Source organism: Lepidochelys olivacea, assembly GCF_965140295.1.
Source record: "Lepidochelys olivacea isolate rLepOli2 genome assembly, chromosome: 7".
Taxonomy (NCBI): Eukaryota; Metazoa; Chordata; order Testudines; family Cheloniidae; genus Lepidochelys; species Lepidochelys olivacea.
This window is the reverse complement of record NC_140417.1, coordinates 119,674,753-119,693,505: the sequence shown is the minus strand read 5'-3', so window position 1 is coordinate 119,693,505 and position 18,753 is coordinate 119,674,753. Positions and strand designations below refer to the sequence as shown.

At 47.9% G+C, this 18,753-nt stretch overlaps 1 protein-coding gene across 1 annotated transcript in view; it reads left to right on the top strand.

Moving 5' to 3' along the window:
• The window catches only part of SORCS3 (sortilin related VPS10 domain containing receptor 3), a gene marked incomplete at its 5' end in the record, with an annotated part of 489,210 nt that overhangs the window by 455,779 nt on the left and 14,678 nt on the right, over positions 1 to 18,753 (top strand). The window contains 4 exons of the mRNA XM_084635451.1: positions 4,036 to 4,169; positions 9,328 to 9,451; positions 13,460 to 13,572; positions 17,568 to 17,699. Coding sequence (XP_084491577.1) covers positions 4,036 to 4,169; positions 9,328 to 9,451; positions 13,460 to 13,572; positions 17,568 to 17,699 — 503 coding nt within the window. The remainder of the gene's footprint in view (positions 1 to 4,035; positions 4,170 to 9,327; positions 9,452 to 13,459; positions 13,573 to 17,567; positions 17,700 to 18,753) is intronic.

Genomic DNA, 18,753 nt, shown 5'->3' with positions numbered 1-18,753 from the left:
TTCTCCATCACCATCACCTTCCTGCTCATCACCAGTGGGCACCATTCTGGCACCTCCCAAGGGTTACATCTCTCTCTCCTCCAGCCCGCAGGCTGGGATAGAACTTTTTATAACATGTTACGCTGATGCCACTATGTCTAATGCATATTCAGTAGCAACTTCTCCCCTCTTCCTTTTTTGTATTTCCTCACCCTACTAATGTTGGGGTGGTCTTCTCCTATAGGTCAGTATATTCATGATCTCAACTTATTATGATATACGTCAGTTTGTTCTCATGGCACTCTTGTGGTCAAGATATCTGCAGATGTCATATCCCAGTGGTTCCCAACCAGGGGTACACGTACCCCTGTGCGTACACAGAGGTCTTCCAGAGGGTACATCAACTCACGTCGATATTTGCCTCGTTTGACAATAGGCTAAATAAAAAGCACTAGCAAAATCCGTGCAAACTACAATTTCATACAGACAATGACTTGTTTATACTTCCCTATATACTATACACTGAAAAGTAAGTTCAATATTTGTATTCAAATTGATTTATTTTATAATTATATGGAAAAAATGAGAAAGTAAGCAAATTTTCAAGAATAGTGTATATTTTTTTCATTTTTGTGTCTGATTTTTTAAGCTAGTAGTTTTTATGTGAGGTGAAACTTGGGGGTACACAAGACAAATCAGACTCGTGAAAGGGGTACAGTAGTCTGGAAAGGTTAAACGTCAGTGTAAGCCAATGTTAGCTCATGTTCCTGTGGTTGGCTGTTATGGTGTTGTTATGGACAAAATTTCCTCTTACACACACTATTTCCAGTTCCCCAAAACTTAGGGGTGACCATTAGGCCATTTATCTGTGCCAAAGTTTATAGGCCTCAAGCCTTATGCTAACTGCAGAAGCTAGTGTCTTATAGGATACGGGCCTGTAGGTTACTTGCATTACAGCTGAATAAAATAAAGGCTAAAGCTAGCCCTATGGGTTACAGACCAGCGTTTCTCAAGCTAGCATAACCCCTTTATGTTTGCTATCAAAGTAAGACAAAAAATGTATCAACGCTATTAATGTTAAACCTATACAACTTGTGTGTGTGTGTGTATGTTTTAAGAGATTGACAAAGAGCACTTGATCTTGAGGATGGGGTGTGGGGGAATGAGATTTTCTTTGCCTAAGATTACAATACAATTTTCACTGCCTCACGACCCCCCGATTGCCTTTCATAAGCTCCGGGGTCACGACCCACTGGCTGAAAGACACTTTAGACCCGGCATTCTTGCAACGATTTTTTTGGTGGCCTCAGAGTGCAGCCACCAACTCTGGCTGGAGGCCGCACTGTCACTTTTTTCCAAAATTTTTTATTTTTATGTAAGGTTTTGGGTTTTTTTGCAGGGGAGCGTGGGCAGAAGGGGTGGGGTCGGGGGCTAGCCTCCACAAAGGGGGGGCTCTACCTGCTGCCCATGCACCCACCGCTCACCTCCTCAGCCCCCGCCCGCCTCCTGTGTCCCTCCTCTCTCCCCCACTCACTGCTCACCTCCTTACTCCTCCGCCAGGGCTCCTCCCCCACTCGCCTCGCTGCTCACCCCCTTCCCCCCCGTCCACCTCCTCTCCCCACCCTCGCTTGCTTCCCGCCTCCTCGCCCCCCGCACTCGCCTCCCGCCTCATCACACACACCCCTGCTTGCCTCCTCACTCCCCCACTCAGAGCCAGACCCGCACCTGCCCTCCTCATCCTGCAGCTGGCTCGCCGCTCACCTCCTTACTCCTCTGCCAGGCCCCCCTTTGTCACCCCCACCTGCCACTCACCTCCTCACTCCACCCCAGCTCGGGGTATATTGAGGCCTGAAACCTGTGTTCTCTGAGCATCTGAGAGACTGGGGCAACTCCTTCACTCCTGGAAAGCTAGTGCATGTGTCTGATGTCTGGCTACCTTGTTTTCCCTCTCAAAACGAGAGAACTGCAGCACCCAAGGCCTCAACCAAGCCTGGGGTCCCATTGTGTTAGGTGTGTACGTACACATAGTAGGAGTCAGTCCCTGCCCTGCAAAGAGTTTACAGGCCAAGTAGATGAAGGAGAGAGGAGAAAGTGAGGCAGAGAGATATAGTGATTTGCCCAGGGTCACATAGGGAGTCTGTGGCAGAACTGGGAATCAGACCTAGCTCTATATAGCCCCACGCCAAGCGTAATCTACAAACCCACCTTTCTTCTCTAACAGTAGTGGTCCATCTGACTACCAGATCTGAGCATCACCTATAAGACATAATCAGCAACATGCCAGCATGCCTAGTGCATCTCAATTATCAATTTAAATTCAATCCCCCACAAAAAAATAAAGCAAGAGGCGGGGGGGGGGACGGACAGATGGAGAAAAAGCTGAAGTTCCAACCAATAACGTTAGCGTTTTCTTCATCTGTTTTTTTCCTCTTGTTCTTTTTATTTCTGTGGCGAGGAACTGAATTCTCAATTGTCATGCACTGGGAGGGATCACTAGAGTTATTTCTGGCCGTTTGCTGCTGTGACAAGACTTCCTGCTGCATCGTCACCTTTTCGACCATTCCAGAAGCAAGGGAGGTTATCTGGTTAACTCTCGGCTCTTGCTTCTTCTCAGAACCCTTACTATAGAAAGATAAAGATGGCCCAATTACCAAAAGTAGAGAAGAAAATACTACCAATGACAGCTGACCCCCAAAAGTTCCCAGCTGTAGCTCTTGATCAAAAAGGAGCAAGAAGTTTAGATGCTTGGCCAGACTTATTCAAACTTCTTTGCTCTGGAAATCTCATGAGACCAAACACTCTCAGAAGACTCTTATTAGTACCTGGCTTTGATCAGGTCATGAATACCTCAAGCATAAATGTTCTTGGAACGTTTTGGTATTTCTGCTTCATGAAGCAGTTAATACCAAGTTCAGAGGCTTGTCGAATATTATTAATATTAATCACTCACTAGTTTTTCAAATTAGTATCTTTGTGCTTTCTGCCCCTTGCACTTGGGAAAAGCTCCCCATAGATCTCTGCAAAACTACCTCATTCTCTTCCTTCAAATCCCTCCTTAAAACCATCCTTTGCTGTGACACCCACAAAAAACTCTGACCACTGGCTATTATGCTGACCAGTACTGTATCATAGTTTCCTTGTGCTCCTTTGTCTATCTGTCTGTAGCTACCTGTTACCTCTTGTCTTGTCTTAGATTGTAAGCTCTTTGGGGTGGGCCCATCTTTCTGTTCTGTTTGTACAGTGCCTAGCACAAGGTGGCGTTGGACCATAACTGTGGATATTGGCCACTTCTGGAATACTATTATTAATAATATTGAAAACGTTTGGGGTTTTGGTTTCAAATCATGAAGAAAGAGGGCTGTTTTCAGTTTAAAGAGTGTCTGGAAGATCTTTTCTGATGTGTCTTGGTGCTCAGATACAAAGATGATGAACAACCATATAAAACCCTAGCTGGACTGATTTTGCACATCCCTGGTATGTAGGTTTGTTTAATCAAGGGTGGAAATTTGTCCATCCAACATGGCTTGGATGGTTGGTAATGGGTTATGGGCCCTTTCACCTACAGTACCCAGCTTAGCTGGGGAGATTGAAATCCTTAGCTATTTGAGAGCTGTTTGGTGACCTGTGCAATGAGTTGCTAGGTTTCAGTTTGGTTCCTAGCAGACAGATGTCCACGTTATAAAAAGCATCATTCCAGCTGGCTCCAACAGGCTAAGGTTTTAATGGGTAGAGAGTCTAAACCACTCTGTAAAACCCTAACAGCTTGTGCATGCCAGCTCCAAGTCTGAGACACAGTGGTTAGGCTGCATGGGGGAAGCTTGCACACCTGCCTCCTATGATGCAACCCTATAAAAGCTCAACAAAGAATTTGAGTCTACAGGGCTGTTAATCTGGTACCATCTTCTGTCATTAAGTAATCTTCTCCATTGCACCACATTTATGCTGGTGGAACTCCATTCACTTCAAAAAGGAGAGCATTTTGCTTTACGTCATTGTAGAACGTTGCTCAGGGAGGACTTACTGAGATGCCTGTAATAATGAGATCACCTCCTGCAGGTCCAGTGGAGCATGTCCATCTGAACGTACCCTTCGTTGCCATTAGGAATAAGGAAGTCAACCTTACTGCGGTGGTATGGCCGAGTCAATCGGGCACCCTTACCTACTTCTGGTGGTTTGGTAACAGCACCAAGGTACGGTCCCTTTTTATTATATTGTACTTACTTCAGTGGCTTGGCAGGGCAGAATATTGTTTGAGCAGCAATGAAAACATGCTGCTCTTGCTGGGTTTTTTCCCCTGGATCTAAAAAAGTTTGTTCGGTATCTGAACTTTGCCCATTGTGATTTATTTTTCCCCTTGTGGGGGTGTTGCAGGAGTCATTACATTTTTGCCGCTGCTTATTATTGTGCTTGGCAGACCATTGTTATTACCAGAGTTTGCTTGCAACTTAACAAAATTATATACCACTATATACTGGATAATGCTGGGTTTCAACACAGCATTTAACAGCTGCTGGTGTTCAAGTAACCATCGGTGTTTCCATTATACACCAGTATACCGTGTATAATGCTGGATTCCAACACAGTACTTTAAAGCCGCTGGTATTCAAATAACTATCGCTGTCTAGAAAGTCAAACGAGGCTCCCAGTGAACTGTTCCTGCCTGACCATGCCTATTATTCAGAGCCATGAGCACAATTAAAGATAAAAGCGAAACCTCTCTTAAGCAAAGGGATTGGCAAAAATCAGTTGTCTACTACAAAGGATCTCTTTTTGAAAAGTTGGAATGAATTCTACAGGAGATTTTGGAGATGTTTCTAAAGGAATAAGTCAGGAGACTGCCGACTGGAGATGCTCTTTAATGCAGGTTCCATTGTTTGAGAGACCTGTGGGCTACAGTTTCAGACACTGCCCTCCTTTTATGCAGGTGTAAACTGCAAAGAGAAATAATGTTGTTGCAATTTTGTGTCCACCAGTACATATGAAGGTGTTTTTGGTCACTTCACTATCTGCATCCCTGATTCACAAGTGCAGTCAGGAACTAAGCCTATGTTTTCACGGCAAAGAAAGTGTGGTTTTTACTTTGAGATAGCTATACTCCCCAACTGGGATTGATCTTGACTAGCTACATCAAGGCAAGTGCTCAAGTTAGCTATCTTGATGTAAAAATACACCTATTTTTGCTGGGAAGACATAACCTTAGACATCAAAGCAGTATAAATTGCAGGTGGAAAATTGTACCTGTAGTCATTTGTGCCTGCAAAACTGGAGGGCATGTTAAGAATGGGGTATGAACATTTGAGCCTTTAAAAATCAGATAAGGATGGGAAAGTGGAGTTAAGTGGCTGAAGATCTCTTCTCAGCTCTAACAGTTCTGCAGTTTGTTTGCAGAGTCTCAGATCTGTAAGCGACTGGTTTCCAGTGGAATCCTGTGCCATTCGGTGTAACCTCGAATCCATAGACAGTATAGGCCGATATAGATGCCATGGCAAGGAATACTTTAGAAATGCACGGAGTAAAAATAGTTAATGCTAGCAATACAGCAAGATGATCAGTCATCTCTCTAGTCTCATCAGATTCTGTTAAGGAAATTGGGGTTGGCTTTCTGAAGAAGGTGTCATTTTGTGTCATTTTCACCTGTGTCAACCCAGGGATCCAGAATTGCCTGTAGACTTTAATCCATTGCCAGCTGTTGCCTACATCCTCACCCTGAAAGCAGGATATGGTACAAATATACCCACGCCCCAGAATCGTGCCCTGTTGCTTCACAGCACTCGGCTTACGGATGGCAACGGGAATACAGGGATGTGGCACTGGCTCGCTCTCTCTCCCAAACTCTGACGTGTGATAGTAAATGAGGGGCACTCTGCATGCCGAGGGGTGACTCGGAGAATTGCAGCCTTAGCACAACCCCTGTGTGTTTGTTTAGGTCTTGCGCGACAACAGCTACAGGGGTAATAATAGGGTGTTACCGGGGAGAATGCAAAGAACTGATCATGGTTGCACAATGGATTTTCGCACTCAGGGATCATGCATTTGCTGACTCTTCCTGACGGAAATGGTGAATGTTTTACAAGGATAACTCATCTTTTTATTCTTCTCTATGTCCTTGTACCAGGGTGGCTCGGTCATTAGGGGCTGGAGGTCGCCAATCCTGATGACAGAATGAGGCACACCTGGCAGAGATCAGGGCGATGGCCCTACAGAGAGCCCCAGGAGGATGTGATGGAGAGGGGAAGCTCAGGAGATTGTAGAGAGACTGCAGAGGGCGTGCAAGACTCCTGCAGGGCCAGAGTCAGCAGGGGGGAAGCCACCAGGCCTATGCAGAAGGACAGACTCCTGGCGGGAGGGTCTGGATGGTGGGGGGGCAGCTGACCCTATTACCATCCATTTCTTCCTGGGATCAAAGCTTGGGGCCCCTCTCCTTCAGAAGGGGGAATCTGCCTCTCTGCAGCAGTATCCCCCCCTCTTTAGCAACCTTTGCATGGGAAGGGGCTCTCGGAGGGGTGGGGGCAGAAGGGAGAGGAGCATGGGGTTTAGCGCCTCTCTGCAGCACCAATCCCTTCTAGCTCCATGGATATTCAAGCTTGAGCAGCATTATCTGGATCCTCTCGTGAATGCTACCAAGAGGGAGGCAGCCAATGGCAGCACGAGCCATTTTGCATTGCTGAGCCCATTTGGCTCCCAGATATGCAAATCCTGGCACGCTCCAGAACTGCCCTCTGCCCTCCAGCGCAGCCCTTCGGCTCTGCTGCAACACCACGGCCGTGCTGGCTTCGAGCTCCTGCTGCACTCTCTGGGTAAAACACCTCCTGCCTACAGGCTTTCCAGCCTCCGTCTCATTAGTGCCTGCCACTGCAGGGTTATGCTAATGTAATGCCAACAGACCCCGGTCATCGGCAGGCAGGATCGAACCTGGGACCTTGGGAGCTTAGTGCATGAGCCTCTACCACGTGAGCCAAAAGCCAACTGGCTGTTAGCTAAGGCTATAAAGCAGATTCATTTTAGATCTCTCTCTTAAGTGGTCTCGCTGCCACTGGATGGGACAGAACACCACACCCAGGAGGTGTGTGGGTTACACCAAGTCATGTCACGGGGCATGTGGGATCCTGCTCCAGTCCTTGCTTAATGTGCACAGCTGTGGGTCAGGGATCTGCAGCTAATTCAAGGCAAAAGGGCTGCTTTTCTTAGGAACAAATTGGCTCAAAGTACAGCTGCGGGCTGCACCTGGGATACACGCCTGCTGTCTTAGAGTTGGGGGTAATTTATCCGTCCGTGTACCAGCTGCTCCCTGTTGGGGCTGGAGGCGAAAGCCAAGGAAGGACGGGTTGCGCTACCCAGGGATTCTGCTGGGAGTTCCAGAGACACCCCTGTGCGCGCAAACTCGCACATCCCTTCCCTGCTCGGGCCACCTGCCATTTCGAGAAGATCTAAGGGTGAATCTAGGCCCCAAGGTGTCACAGCACCTAACACCTCTCATGCAGCTTTGCAATCCCATCAGTGCACGGCAAACTTTGCCCCACACGCAAACCATTCTTTAAAGAGACCCACGGCAGAGCAACTTCCGTATTAAGCACACCCTGGACAAGGCACATTCTTCCCCCCACCCCCCAACACCAGACAGAGCCACTGTAGTGAATTGCTGGTCTATTGCTTTTGCAATATAACCAAAGGCCAGTTTGCTTGGATTAACACAGGTTCGGTTTAATAAATGTGTCCGGCTATCTAATAATATGTTTGTGCAAATGAACCTTAAACGACTTGATTTAATTTAGAGTTAGTTCCCAGGCCTTGACGCTTGAATTAAATGGAAGGAATTGGCTGAATGTTAAAACACCATGATGCAGGTGAAATCAGCCTTAATAATACAACATCCACGAAGGCACACACACGAAAAAGGCAGTTTTGAAGACAACATTCGCTGCTGTTATTTTGGAATGGAATCATGGCTGGTAACCTGTCGGACAATTGCTAATGTTCCCCGCGGTTTAGAAGCACCCTGTTCTTCTGCTCCCATGTAGTGAGTGTATAGCTCACTAGGCATAAACACTATAGGGCTAGAGTGACCAGACAAGTTCACTCACTCGATCTCTGAGTCCCGTATGACCAGAACATCTGGGCTAAGGGGATCTGCCTGCCGTTGCTTGGTGATGCCCAGGTGTCTTGAGCAAAGGAAGGTTGCGTTCCCCAAGGAGAGCAAACACTGCTAGCCTGAGCCATGCCAAGTAAAACTCAGATTTGACTAGTCAAATGGCATGACTCATCCACTGCTGTGAAATAAAGGATTAACCTCATCCCACGCAGGCAAACTGACCCTCTGATGGGAATAAAATGTGAGGGATGTGAAGGAAAGGGGTAAGGGTCTGGGTGATTTATTTACGAGGAAGGGGCTGGTTTTGTGGCCAAGGCACTGGAGTGGGACAAAGGGTTCAGATTCCTGGCTCTGCCACAGATTCCCCTTGTGACTTTGGCTGTCACTTAACCTCTCTGTGATTCAGCTCTCATCTCTATTTAGGATAATAATAATGCCTCACACTTTTCATCAGTAGATCGTAAAGCACTTCACAAAGGAGATCAGTGTCATTAGTCCCATTTTACAGTTGGGGAAACTGAGGCACAGAGGCAAAGCAGCCTGCCCGAGGTCACCCACTAGCGGAGCAGGGAGTAGAATGCAAGTCTCCTGAGGCCCACTACTGCACTCCAGCCACTGCACCACCCTGGCTCCCTCACAGGGATGCTGTGATGATCCATGTATTAATGTCAAGTCCTCGGGAATGACAGTGATGAGGGCCACAGAGCTACTGAGATAGATAGACAGAGTTAAACATCTAGCCTGAGTTAGGCATGACTGCCATAGCTTGGGTCTGGATATTTTGGGGGAAGTATGCGGGGGTCCGACCTGGCTCCAAACTCTCGTTCAAGGCCATCTCTGTATATCGCTTGGCTAACCAAGAGCTGTGGGGCGGGAGGGAGGAATACTGCATTCTGCAGATATTGTCACTCCAACTGGGGAGTTGCTCATTGTGCTCTACTTGGGTATAACTAAGAGGAAGGGGATGCAGCTCAGCAAAAGGAAACTTTTAGGCTGAATTTCAGGAACCATTTGCAATAGTCAGAGATGTACCTGGCTGCAGGAGAGTCTCCATAAGGGAAGTTTGGGAAGGGCCGTGACTTGAGGCATGTATCAACGCAGAAAGCCCTGAGGAGCAATGCTGTATTAGCTGGTGGTGGGATGGATAAAATGGCTCCACAGGGCAGTTCCATGTGTCATTTCTGCGAGTCCAAGAAGAGACTGTAACCCCAGTCCTAGAATGCGGTTCTGTCATCATTGCTTGTGTTTGGCTTTTGCAGCCCCTCATCACCCTAGAAAGCAGCGTCTCCTATACCTTCGCCACCGAGGGGACGAACACCATCACGGTGCAAGTCTCTGCTGGGAGTGCCCTCCTCCAGGACACCAAGGACATCGCAGTGCATGGTATGCTCCACCAGTTGCAAGCAAAGCTCAAGCAGGGGGCAGGCAGAACCCAAGCGTCTTCCAGAGTCCAGCGGAAGACAGCGGGCAGTGGCTTCCCTATTGAATCTCAGTACAGGATAAGCCTGATTACCCCAGGGACAGGGTCCTGGATTATCAGGGCTTGAACTGTTTGGAGGATCCTCTGACTCCGGGGCCCGTTGGCCAGCTTCCCCAATTGTAAATGAGACCAGAGAGCAGGTTTGATTGAGCGAGGATCCCAAGAGAGAGCGATCTGGTTAAAGCACAGTAACAAAATCCATCTAGCAAAGCTCTTTAGTTAAATTGCTATACTGCTTCCTCTGGGTCTGGGACTCCGCCCTGGCCTCTGTTATTTCCCAGGTTACTGGGAACTTCAAAAAAAACAAGGCACTGAGCTCCAGATCCTCTAATTCCCATTGTAATCAAGGGGGTATTTGAAATCAATGGGAGTTAGGTACCTTACTACCTTTGAAATGACCACCAAATGAAATTAATAGGTAGCAGGTTTAAAACAAACACAAGAAAGTATTTTTTCAGGCAATGCACTGTCAACCTCTGGAACTACTTGCTAGAGGGTATTGTGAAGGCCAATACTATAACGGGGTTCAAAAGGGAGCTAGATAGATTCATGGAAGATAGGTCCATCAATGGCAGGAATGGTGTCCCTAGCCTCTGTTTGCCAGAAGCTGGGATTGGGTGACAGGGCATGGATCACTTCATGATAAACTGTCTGTTCATTCCCTTTGGGGCACCTGCCATTGGCCACTGTCAGAGGACAGGATACTGGGCTTGATGGACCTTTGGTCTGACCCAGTATGGCTGTTCTTATGTTCTTATGAGGATCTGGGCCTAGGACTTCACAGTAAGATACATAACTCTGAGCTTTATAGCTCATATCTGCACTGCGTGGGAATCCACACAGCACTTACTGGACCTCGGCAGTTCCTGCTTGGACTGGGCACAATACAAATCCTGGACTGGATTCACAGCGGGGCCATTCCAGAGTCCTGGTCAGGCATATGGAGGCGATACCCCCAGAACATCATAGACTTCTCTCCCTGTGCCGCCCTCTGCTTCCATTATCCAGTTCTCACCAGCTAATGTGAGGAACATGGCCCTGCTCGAACAGCAAGGTTTTGCTATATGTGCGCGTCAGATGATGGAGGTTGCACTGAAGGTTTGTCTCGTTCCAGCGAGTACCTGTTGAATAAATGCTCATGTGGATACTAGAAAGCTAGCTGCTGAGATTTAACAAGCAGATAAATATGTATTTATCAACTGTGTAGCTGGGGAAATGCAGTGGATTTTAATAATCTGCTAACATGATTTAATAGCACACAGTTACTATTAGCCTATGTAAGTAAATCTGTATTTAATCAGCCTCATTTCAAGTGTGGTCAGAGGCATTGTAAATTTCTGGGAAATGGTTGTCTTTGGAACTGGGAAATAAGTTTCTTCAGGAAACGAATCCAACAGAGCTTGAACACATGCTGAGTATCTGCAACCCACTGGGGAGAATATGTTAGAGGTGCTCCTCTGTGCCCAATACACAAAATATGAGTCTTGTAGAGCAGTATCTAGCAAAGTGGAGCTCCTAAAGTCAAGTGTAGTAGCCCATACGTTTAGTGCTGGCGATCACCAGTTTGATCCCTTGTCTGTGAGCCACGGTGGAAGATGTCATATATGAACCTGCTGTCTGGTTTCGGATGGATGGTTGGAAACGCTACACTATGCACGTTGGTGCAGGGTTAAGCACAGAAGACTTGGAGGCTGGATTGAGTTCACCATACAAAAGTCGGTTTCATTTTGGGTAGGTCTACACTTAAAAAGCTGCAGCAGCCCAGCTGCACCACTATAGCATGCTAGTGAAGATGCTGCTATGTCAGCAGGAGAAGCTCTCCCGTCAGCAGAGTGGTGTCTACACCAGGGCTTAGGTCGGTATAACTGCATCTCTCAGGGGTGTAGATTTTTCACACCCTTGAGCGATGTAGTCATACCGAGGTTTGTAGTGCAGGCCTGGCCTTTGTTTGCCTTTTGTTTTTCTATCACGTGTGTTTTATTTAATAATGCTATGGCACCTAAAAAGAAAGGACAGCCCTTGCCATTAAAAGCACGACAAGACCTGTGGTTTTTATGGCAACATTTATGGCATTCCTCATTGATGCTATTGTCAAGTTAATTTTACCTGCCTATTATAATACCTAGCTCTTTTATAGGCTTTGCATCTGTACATCTCAAAGCATTTTACAGAGGAGGTCAACATAATTGTCCCCATTTTACCAAGGGGGAAACTGAGGGATGACACAGAACAGGGATGTGACTTGCCCAAGGTCACCCAGCAGTCCAGTGGCAGAGCAAGGAATAGAATGCATGTCTTCCAAGTCCCAGTCCATGTCCAAGCCCTGAGGCCACCCTGGGAAATTATTATTGGCATTCTTTTACTTGTATTGCGGCAGTGCCTAGAGTTGCTGACCAGAGCTCAGGACTCCGTGATGCTCTCACAGTACACACATGAATCACAAAATACACCAGAAATTCCTGCTCCAGAAAGAGTTTATGTTTAATGTTGGCCGCTTCACCTGGGTTCTGTATGCTAATTATTGAAACCTCCAGACATCATAATGGCTCAAAACCATCCCACCCTCCATAAGAACGCTGATCTGAAATGCCCAGAGTCAACAAGCCAACCTGGAAACCAAAACCTCAAAAGAAAACAAAATAGCCCCCTAAAAATTCACACTGAGGAATGCCTTGCAGCATGGCTAACGGTTCCTCCGACGCTGGCCTCAGGGGCACAAGCTCTAGGTATGGTGGAAACCTGACTCCCTAACGTACTGGAAGAGCTTGCGTTGTGTCCTCTGGCAGTGGCTGGTCCTCTAGAGGATAACAACCTACTGCTGCTACCACCCAGTGGAGTTATCCCTTTAGCTCAAGTGGTAGACATCTAGGCTGTGATGGAGAAGGCCCCAAGTCCAAACACATCCAGGGAGTCATTACATCTGCAACTGAGGGAGCTCTGCTGTTGATGGTGGAAAGCCAAAATGATGGCATCAGAGTACAACCTGTTAGACTTTGTGGTGCTGCATCAGAATTACAGAGCCACGTGATAGCACACTGAGGGAGGCATTAGGGGGTTGTGGGAAAGGAAGGAGCAATACACCTTAGACGAGACTTAAAAAGAGAGGATGAGTCAGAGAGATACAGGGAGGCAGGTCCAGAGGCAGGCGATTGTGCCAACAGTGGGGAGATTACAATGCAGGCCAGAGGACTGGTCTGGGCTTGGGTACTTTAAAAAAAAATTGTCCCTGAAACCAGCCTGGGATGCCCCCACTTTAGCTATCAATTAATTGGGAGGTAATTTGGCAGCGTCTTGTGAATAGCCTTCCCTGGATTTGTGTGTCATTAGCACTATTGGTATCTGATTTACTGGGGTATTAACCATTCCTGGCAACCTTCCAGGAGACCAAACAGCTCATGCCTGCGTTTGGAAAAGAGCGTTTCTGACAGTCAGTGTTTGCTCTGCAGAGCACATTGCATGACAAGTGCAAGCGAACAAACCCATTTTGAGGCACTGGCTCCAAATTTCATCCTGACGCTGCTTTATTTACTGGGCGGCAGCTTTGCAAGTGGCAAGCCATAGGGTTAGATGTTCAAACTGCAAACCCAAAGCACGATGAAGGGAGCATGGACCCCCCTCTCTTAGCGCTTTCTGTTCTCCTTTCTTTCCTTTTCCCTTTCCTCTGTAAAGTGCCATGGGATGCTACTGGGATGAAAGGTCCTCTATAAGTGCAGTGTGTTCTTCTGTCTGTGTATCTCTGTCCTGCAGTGTGTTGGTCTGTCTCTTTGGCTTTAAGATCCTTTGACTAAAGGAACTGTGGTCCTAATCCAAAGCCATTGATGACAATGGGAGTCTTTTACTGACTTCTCTGGGCGTTGGATGAGGCCCTATGTATTGTCCAAATATTATTATTATTCTCTCTATATCCACAGAGTATTTCCAGTCTCAGCTCTTGTCATTTTCCCCCAATCTGGATTACCACAATCCTGACATCCCTGAGTGGAGACAAGACATTAGCAAAGTGGTCAAGCGAGCTTTAGTGCAGGTGAGTGCCTGGTTCCCATTCTCCTTCCTAAACTATGGAAAGGCAATTAAAATGCAGAGAGTTTCATAGCAGAATAGCTAAAAAAAAACAAAGGATGGGAAAGAACAGACATAATGAAGCCATCGTTCTGGAGTTGTCACCAGCAGGCTGTTAATGCGCTGAGCAATTGTAAAACAAATTCATTAGGGGATTTGTACTCAGCATTTTTCAACCTTAAGTATCCCAAAGCACTTTACAAACCCAATGTATTTGTAAAGTGGCTAATAGAATAAGATATTCCTTATTTCCTGTCTGTTGTATTAATTTAGGTGGGATATATGGGCCCAAAGAATCAAAGATGTTAACATGACCCAGACCCTGTCCAACATAAAATTGTTTTAAACAAGGTTCGGGGACTGGCATACAGAGACCTCAAGCTGCTTGGCAAACACACCATTAAAAAGCCCTTTCACCTTTTATTGAAGACACAGAAAAGAAGGAAAAACACTTAAAAGCGTTGGAAATGTGAAGTATTAAATAAGGCTGTTATTTTAACAATGTCTCTGGCTCTACTTCCCTTTAGTTGGAGAAAATCTTTGGAAGGAAAAAAAAAACATGTCTGACAGTCTCTTAGATGGTATTAAAGAGGGTAGTAGCTGTCCTGTCGAGGAAAAAGGAAGATAGTTGTGATGGGCTGAAGCTGTTGTTGTTAAAGTCCGATCCCGTTTCCTAGAAGATAAAACAAGACAAACGCGCAAAAGTGGGAGAGCAAAGAACACCAAAGATAGCAAAAGCAGCTTCTGTCTCCGGTGTTGACTCTGACTTGCAAGCTCACTGCTGGAAAAACACAAGCCCAGCACATGGTCTTGTCAGCCGCTCTGAGACCTGACAAACTTGTACCAGCATCAGGCTGCGTAGGGCATTACTTTTAGCTGCCTCTTTCTGGTCACAAGCTTACAGCAGTGTTGCAAAATATGCACGCTTGGTGGGTTAAACCAGACTCTTATTAGCGAGAAGGAAGAGGGAAAGACAGAGGAAAGGGAAGAAATAAGGTAGGCAAAGAAAAGGAGACCTGGGGAGGTAGGGGCACAAAAGCTCATATTTTAGGTGGCATTTAGGATTCAGCTGAAGCTGGCGGAGGTGATCATCTGGGTCTCTCTCTCTGGCCTGGTCTGGTTAAGACGGCTCTTAGGATGATGAAGGCCCACAGTCCCAGGGGATGGTGGGGGTGGCAACCGTGATGGCAAAGCTTGCTCCAGTAGCCAATCTCTGAGGACGCCAAGGGGAAGCGGTGGGTGGACTAGTCCCATCCCCTCATTATTTTTTCCACTTATTAGGCCTACTTTCCAACAGACCAATGTTGGTTCATTGATTCCTGGCTCAACACTTTTCCTGTTTACCAAGCATGATCTTAGCACAATCCTTGGGTTACAAGAGTAGGCCTTTTAGTTCGCACTAATTCAGCCTGCCTTGCCTTTGCACCTGTTCCCCTCAACGTTTGTTGTTATAGGTTCTTGTGACACTTTATGAACTTACACTCACTTTTACAGCTGAGCTCATACTTAGGGTAAATTGATAGGCCTGGCTATCACAGCAAGTCCCATACAGTTGTGTAATGTTGCTATGTGCTGTTGTGTTCCACTCCACAGGAAGCTGCGTATCAGTGCTAGGTCAAAAGACCTATCTTATCCAGTGATGAGCTGCCAAAATTTTAACAACGGATTCCCTCCTCACCCGACGAGGGGGTCGTTGCTCACTCCCACCCCCTGGGACTCCTGCCCCATCCGACCACCTGCAGTCCTTGACGCCCCGCCCCACCCGGGACCCCTGCCCCACTCCCATCCCCTGACTGCCCCCAGAACCGGGCAGGAGGGTCTCGTGGGCCACCGTAGTGGGTGCCCACCCCACCCCTAAGAGCCAGAGGGACCTGCCGGGGGGTGAGGTGGGGAGTCCTGGTGGTGCTTACCTGGGGCAGCTCCTAGCACCTCTGGCTCCTAGGGGCGGGGGAGCGTAGCTAGGGGGGAGCGGGGGAGTGACCGCTCCCCCCACTGATCACATCAAAAGTGGCACCTTAGGCTCCGACTCCCTGGGTGCTCTGGGGCTGGAGCCCCAATGGGGAGAATTTGGTGGGTGCAGAGCCCCCACTGGCAGCTTCCCGCCCCGCGCCCGACCCCAGCTCACCTCTGCTCCGCCTCCGCCTCCTCCCCTGAACGCGCCGCCCTGTCCTGCTTCTCCGCGCCCCACCCCCCGGCTTCCCGTGAATCAGCTGTTCAGCAGCTGAGAAGCAGGCAGTGGCTTCGCGCTCAGGCCCAGGAAGGCGGAGGTGAGCTGGGGCAGGGAACGGTTCCCCTGCGCGCCCCCTACCCCAGGGTTACCTGCTGCAGTGCAGGTGGCCCTCCTTGCGCCCCCCCCCCGGGAATCCGGGGGGTGGGGGCGGAGAAGCAGAGCAGGGCAGCGTGTTCAGGGGAGGAGGCGGGGCGGAGGTGAGCTGGGGCCGGGCGCGGGGCGAGGAGCTGCCGGTGGGGGCTCCGCACACACCAAATTCTCCCCATGGGGGCTCCAGCCCCGGAGCACCCAGGGAGTCAGCGTCTAAGGCGCCACTTTTGGCCGGTTGTTAAATTTGAAGCCCTTTTAGAACCGGTTGTCCCTTGCGGAACAACTGGTTCTAAAAGGGCTTCTAAATTTAACTGGTTCCAGCTCACCACTGATCTTATCTATCTTATATCTGTACTGGAATGAGAGAGATGTCTTTTCAACTGATATTTAGCCTCCTGTGGAGTGGAGCACATATCAACCCTACATAACTGGTTGAGACAGGAAGTGAAGAATATCTCATCCTATTAAAACAGCAGGAGGTGGAGGGACCTCATTGAGACAGCATGTAACTAACCCTCATTTGGATTTTACCAGGACATTCTGAGCTAACACTCATGAATTCTTGCAAAAACAATAAAAGTGGCATGGAATAATTAATGCTATCAAGCTGCCAGGGACTCTGTTTTTATGTCGCATCAGGTGATAGATCAAAGCAAAAATTCCTGATTGTAATGGGCTCGAAGCAAGAGAAACGTCGTGTACTTTTCCTTCACATTTATTTTCTGCTGTTCTTGGAAACAGAATGTGATTTTTTTTACATTTTAACATTCCTATTTGCCGGTTCTCGCAGGCAGCAAAACTACATGGAAAATTGGCCATTGGTGGAATTTCAGAAATTTAATTTTCACACTGTGAGAAAACGTGGTTCATCTGACGAAACAGGAACATTTTACCCCTTTACCAAATTTAGAGTCACTTTGCAAAAAAAAAAAAAAAAAAAAAAGACCGTCTGACTGTTTTCTGGTATCGCAAGCACCAGAAGGCGCAAAGTAAAATAGAAATAATCTAAGAATACTTGTCTCTGCGTCCTCTTGGGACCAAATATTCAGCTACAACCTCTGAGCTACACTCATGCAACTGGTGGTGCCTACAAAAGTGAGGGCGCACCCAGCTGACACAGCTAGACAGCCATCTATGCATGAAAAGTAGGCATCGGGGTGGCCAGAAACCTGATCCGTAAGTGCATAAGGGGTTCATACCCTCCTTTTCAGGTACCATCAATTGTGTGTGCAGCAGTGGGTGTGCTGAAACAGGCTGCTGGGATCTGGGGTTTTGAGTCAGCTTTTTATAAAGATAGGAGATGTACAAAAATCGGGCTTTACTATAGGTCTGTATTTAAACCTCGCAGAGGTTGGGTTCTTTGGATCCGTGGGTATGGTCAGGCCCCTCCTTTGCTCTACAGGTTAAGGAGGAGGAGTGGTTCTGTACAAGAGCTTCCGTCACAGGTCCTACTGAGTGGACATCGCAGCTCACTAGAGCTATGTTACCTGTAACAGAACCTGAGCTCCCCAGACAATGGGTAGCAGCTCGCTGTCCCCCACTTAATTAGCTCTTCGGAAGGGAACAGGTTGAAAGAACAAAGGGCAGGACCAAAAGGCACTGAGTGACCTTCGAATGCCGCTGCCGTCTCTTCTTCCTAGGCGACTGGTATCCCCGACGAGCAGATTTTGGTGGCGGTATTTCCTGGCCTGCCTACCTCCGCTGAGCTCTTCATCCTACCCCGCAAAAACACGACGGAGAGGAGGAAAGGCCACGAAGGCGATCTGGAGCAGGTAAGCAGCGGGGGTCACAGCACAGAATGCAACTACGCTCAAAGAACACCTTGCGTGGACACTCACTGCATGCAGAATCCTCCTGGGGCTTCTGCGTAACCTTTCTCATGCCATGGTCCATAGCGCCCCCAGTGGCGAGACCCTGTTACAGTAGTGCCTGCCGCCGGGTCGTACCCTCTCCATTGTGGCCTGAGGACAATACCCTACACGCCTGACAGTAATGGAAGGAGAGAGGACAGAGAAATGAGATAACGAGCTGAGGCTCACTACAAATAAATCAGGCTCTTCTGCTTGTGTACGACTGGTAGGAGACCTCTTTATTCTGCAATAGCAATCAGCGCATGCAAACTATATTTGGAAGTTACAATATCCATCCATTTAGATAAATAGGTAATTACGGTGATGAATAGGGACTGCAATGTTCAGGCAAGAGGAGAGTTAGAAACAGCAGCACCAGGCTGCTACAATGTTCACACCAGGATTTCTAAGTGATTAAATCAGCTTTACAAAAGCACCCGGAGTGAAATGCTGCAGGAGAAAGCAGCTTAGCTCTGGCTAGTGTTCTCTGGTGCACCACTGGTGTACGAGATACACAGCACAAGCTTCGTGGGAGGCATCCCACAGCTTTCTCTCTCTGGTGCAACTAGGCATTAAGAAAGGTGGAGGACCACAGAGAATCTTTAGAAGCTCTTGTTACCTGCTAAGCAAAGTCATCCCCTTGAGATGACACTAGCCGATTGAAAGCCAGCAAGGTCGGTCTCTTAAGTGTGTAGCTCAGTGTCCCTAAGGGATCCACGAAGGCGGGTTTGGAAGGCCGTGTGTGGGGATCCTTCTGACTTCGGTTGAATTTTATCATAGAGGGTAGGGACAAGTGCAATGCTGCAGCGATCCCAGGTTTCTGTGAGTTCTGCTTCCATTGCAACACAATGATCTGTGCGCTGTGACCCCGCCATGGAAACGTCACTGTGCAGCATGCTGGACTGCCAGCCCACAAGGAGCCTGCCCTCCAGGTCCCCCATCATTTGAGCAGAGGGAGTGGGCTGGGAGTTAAACA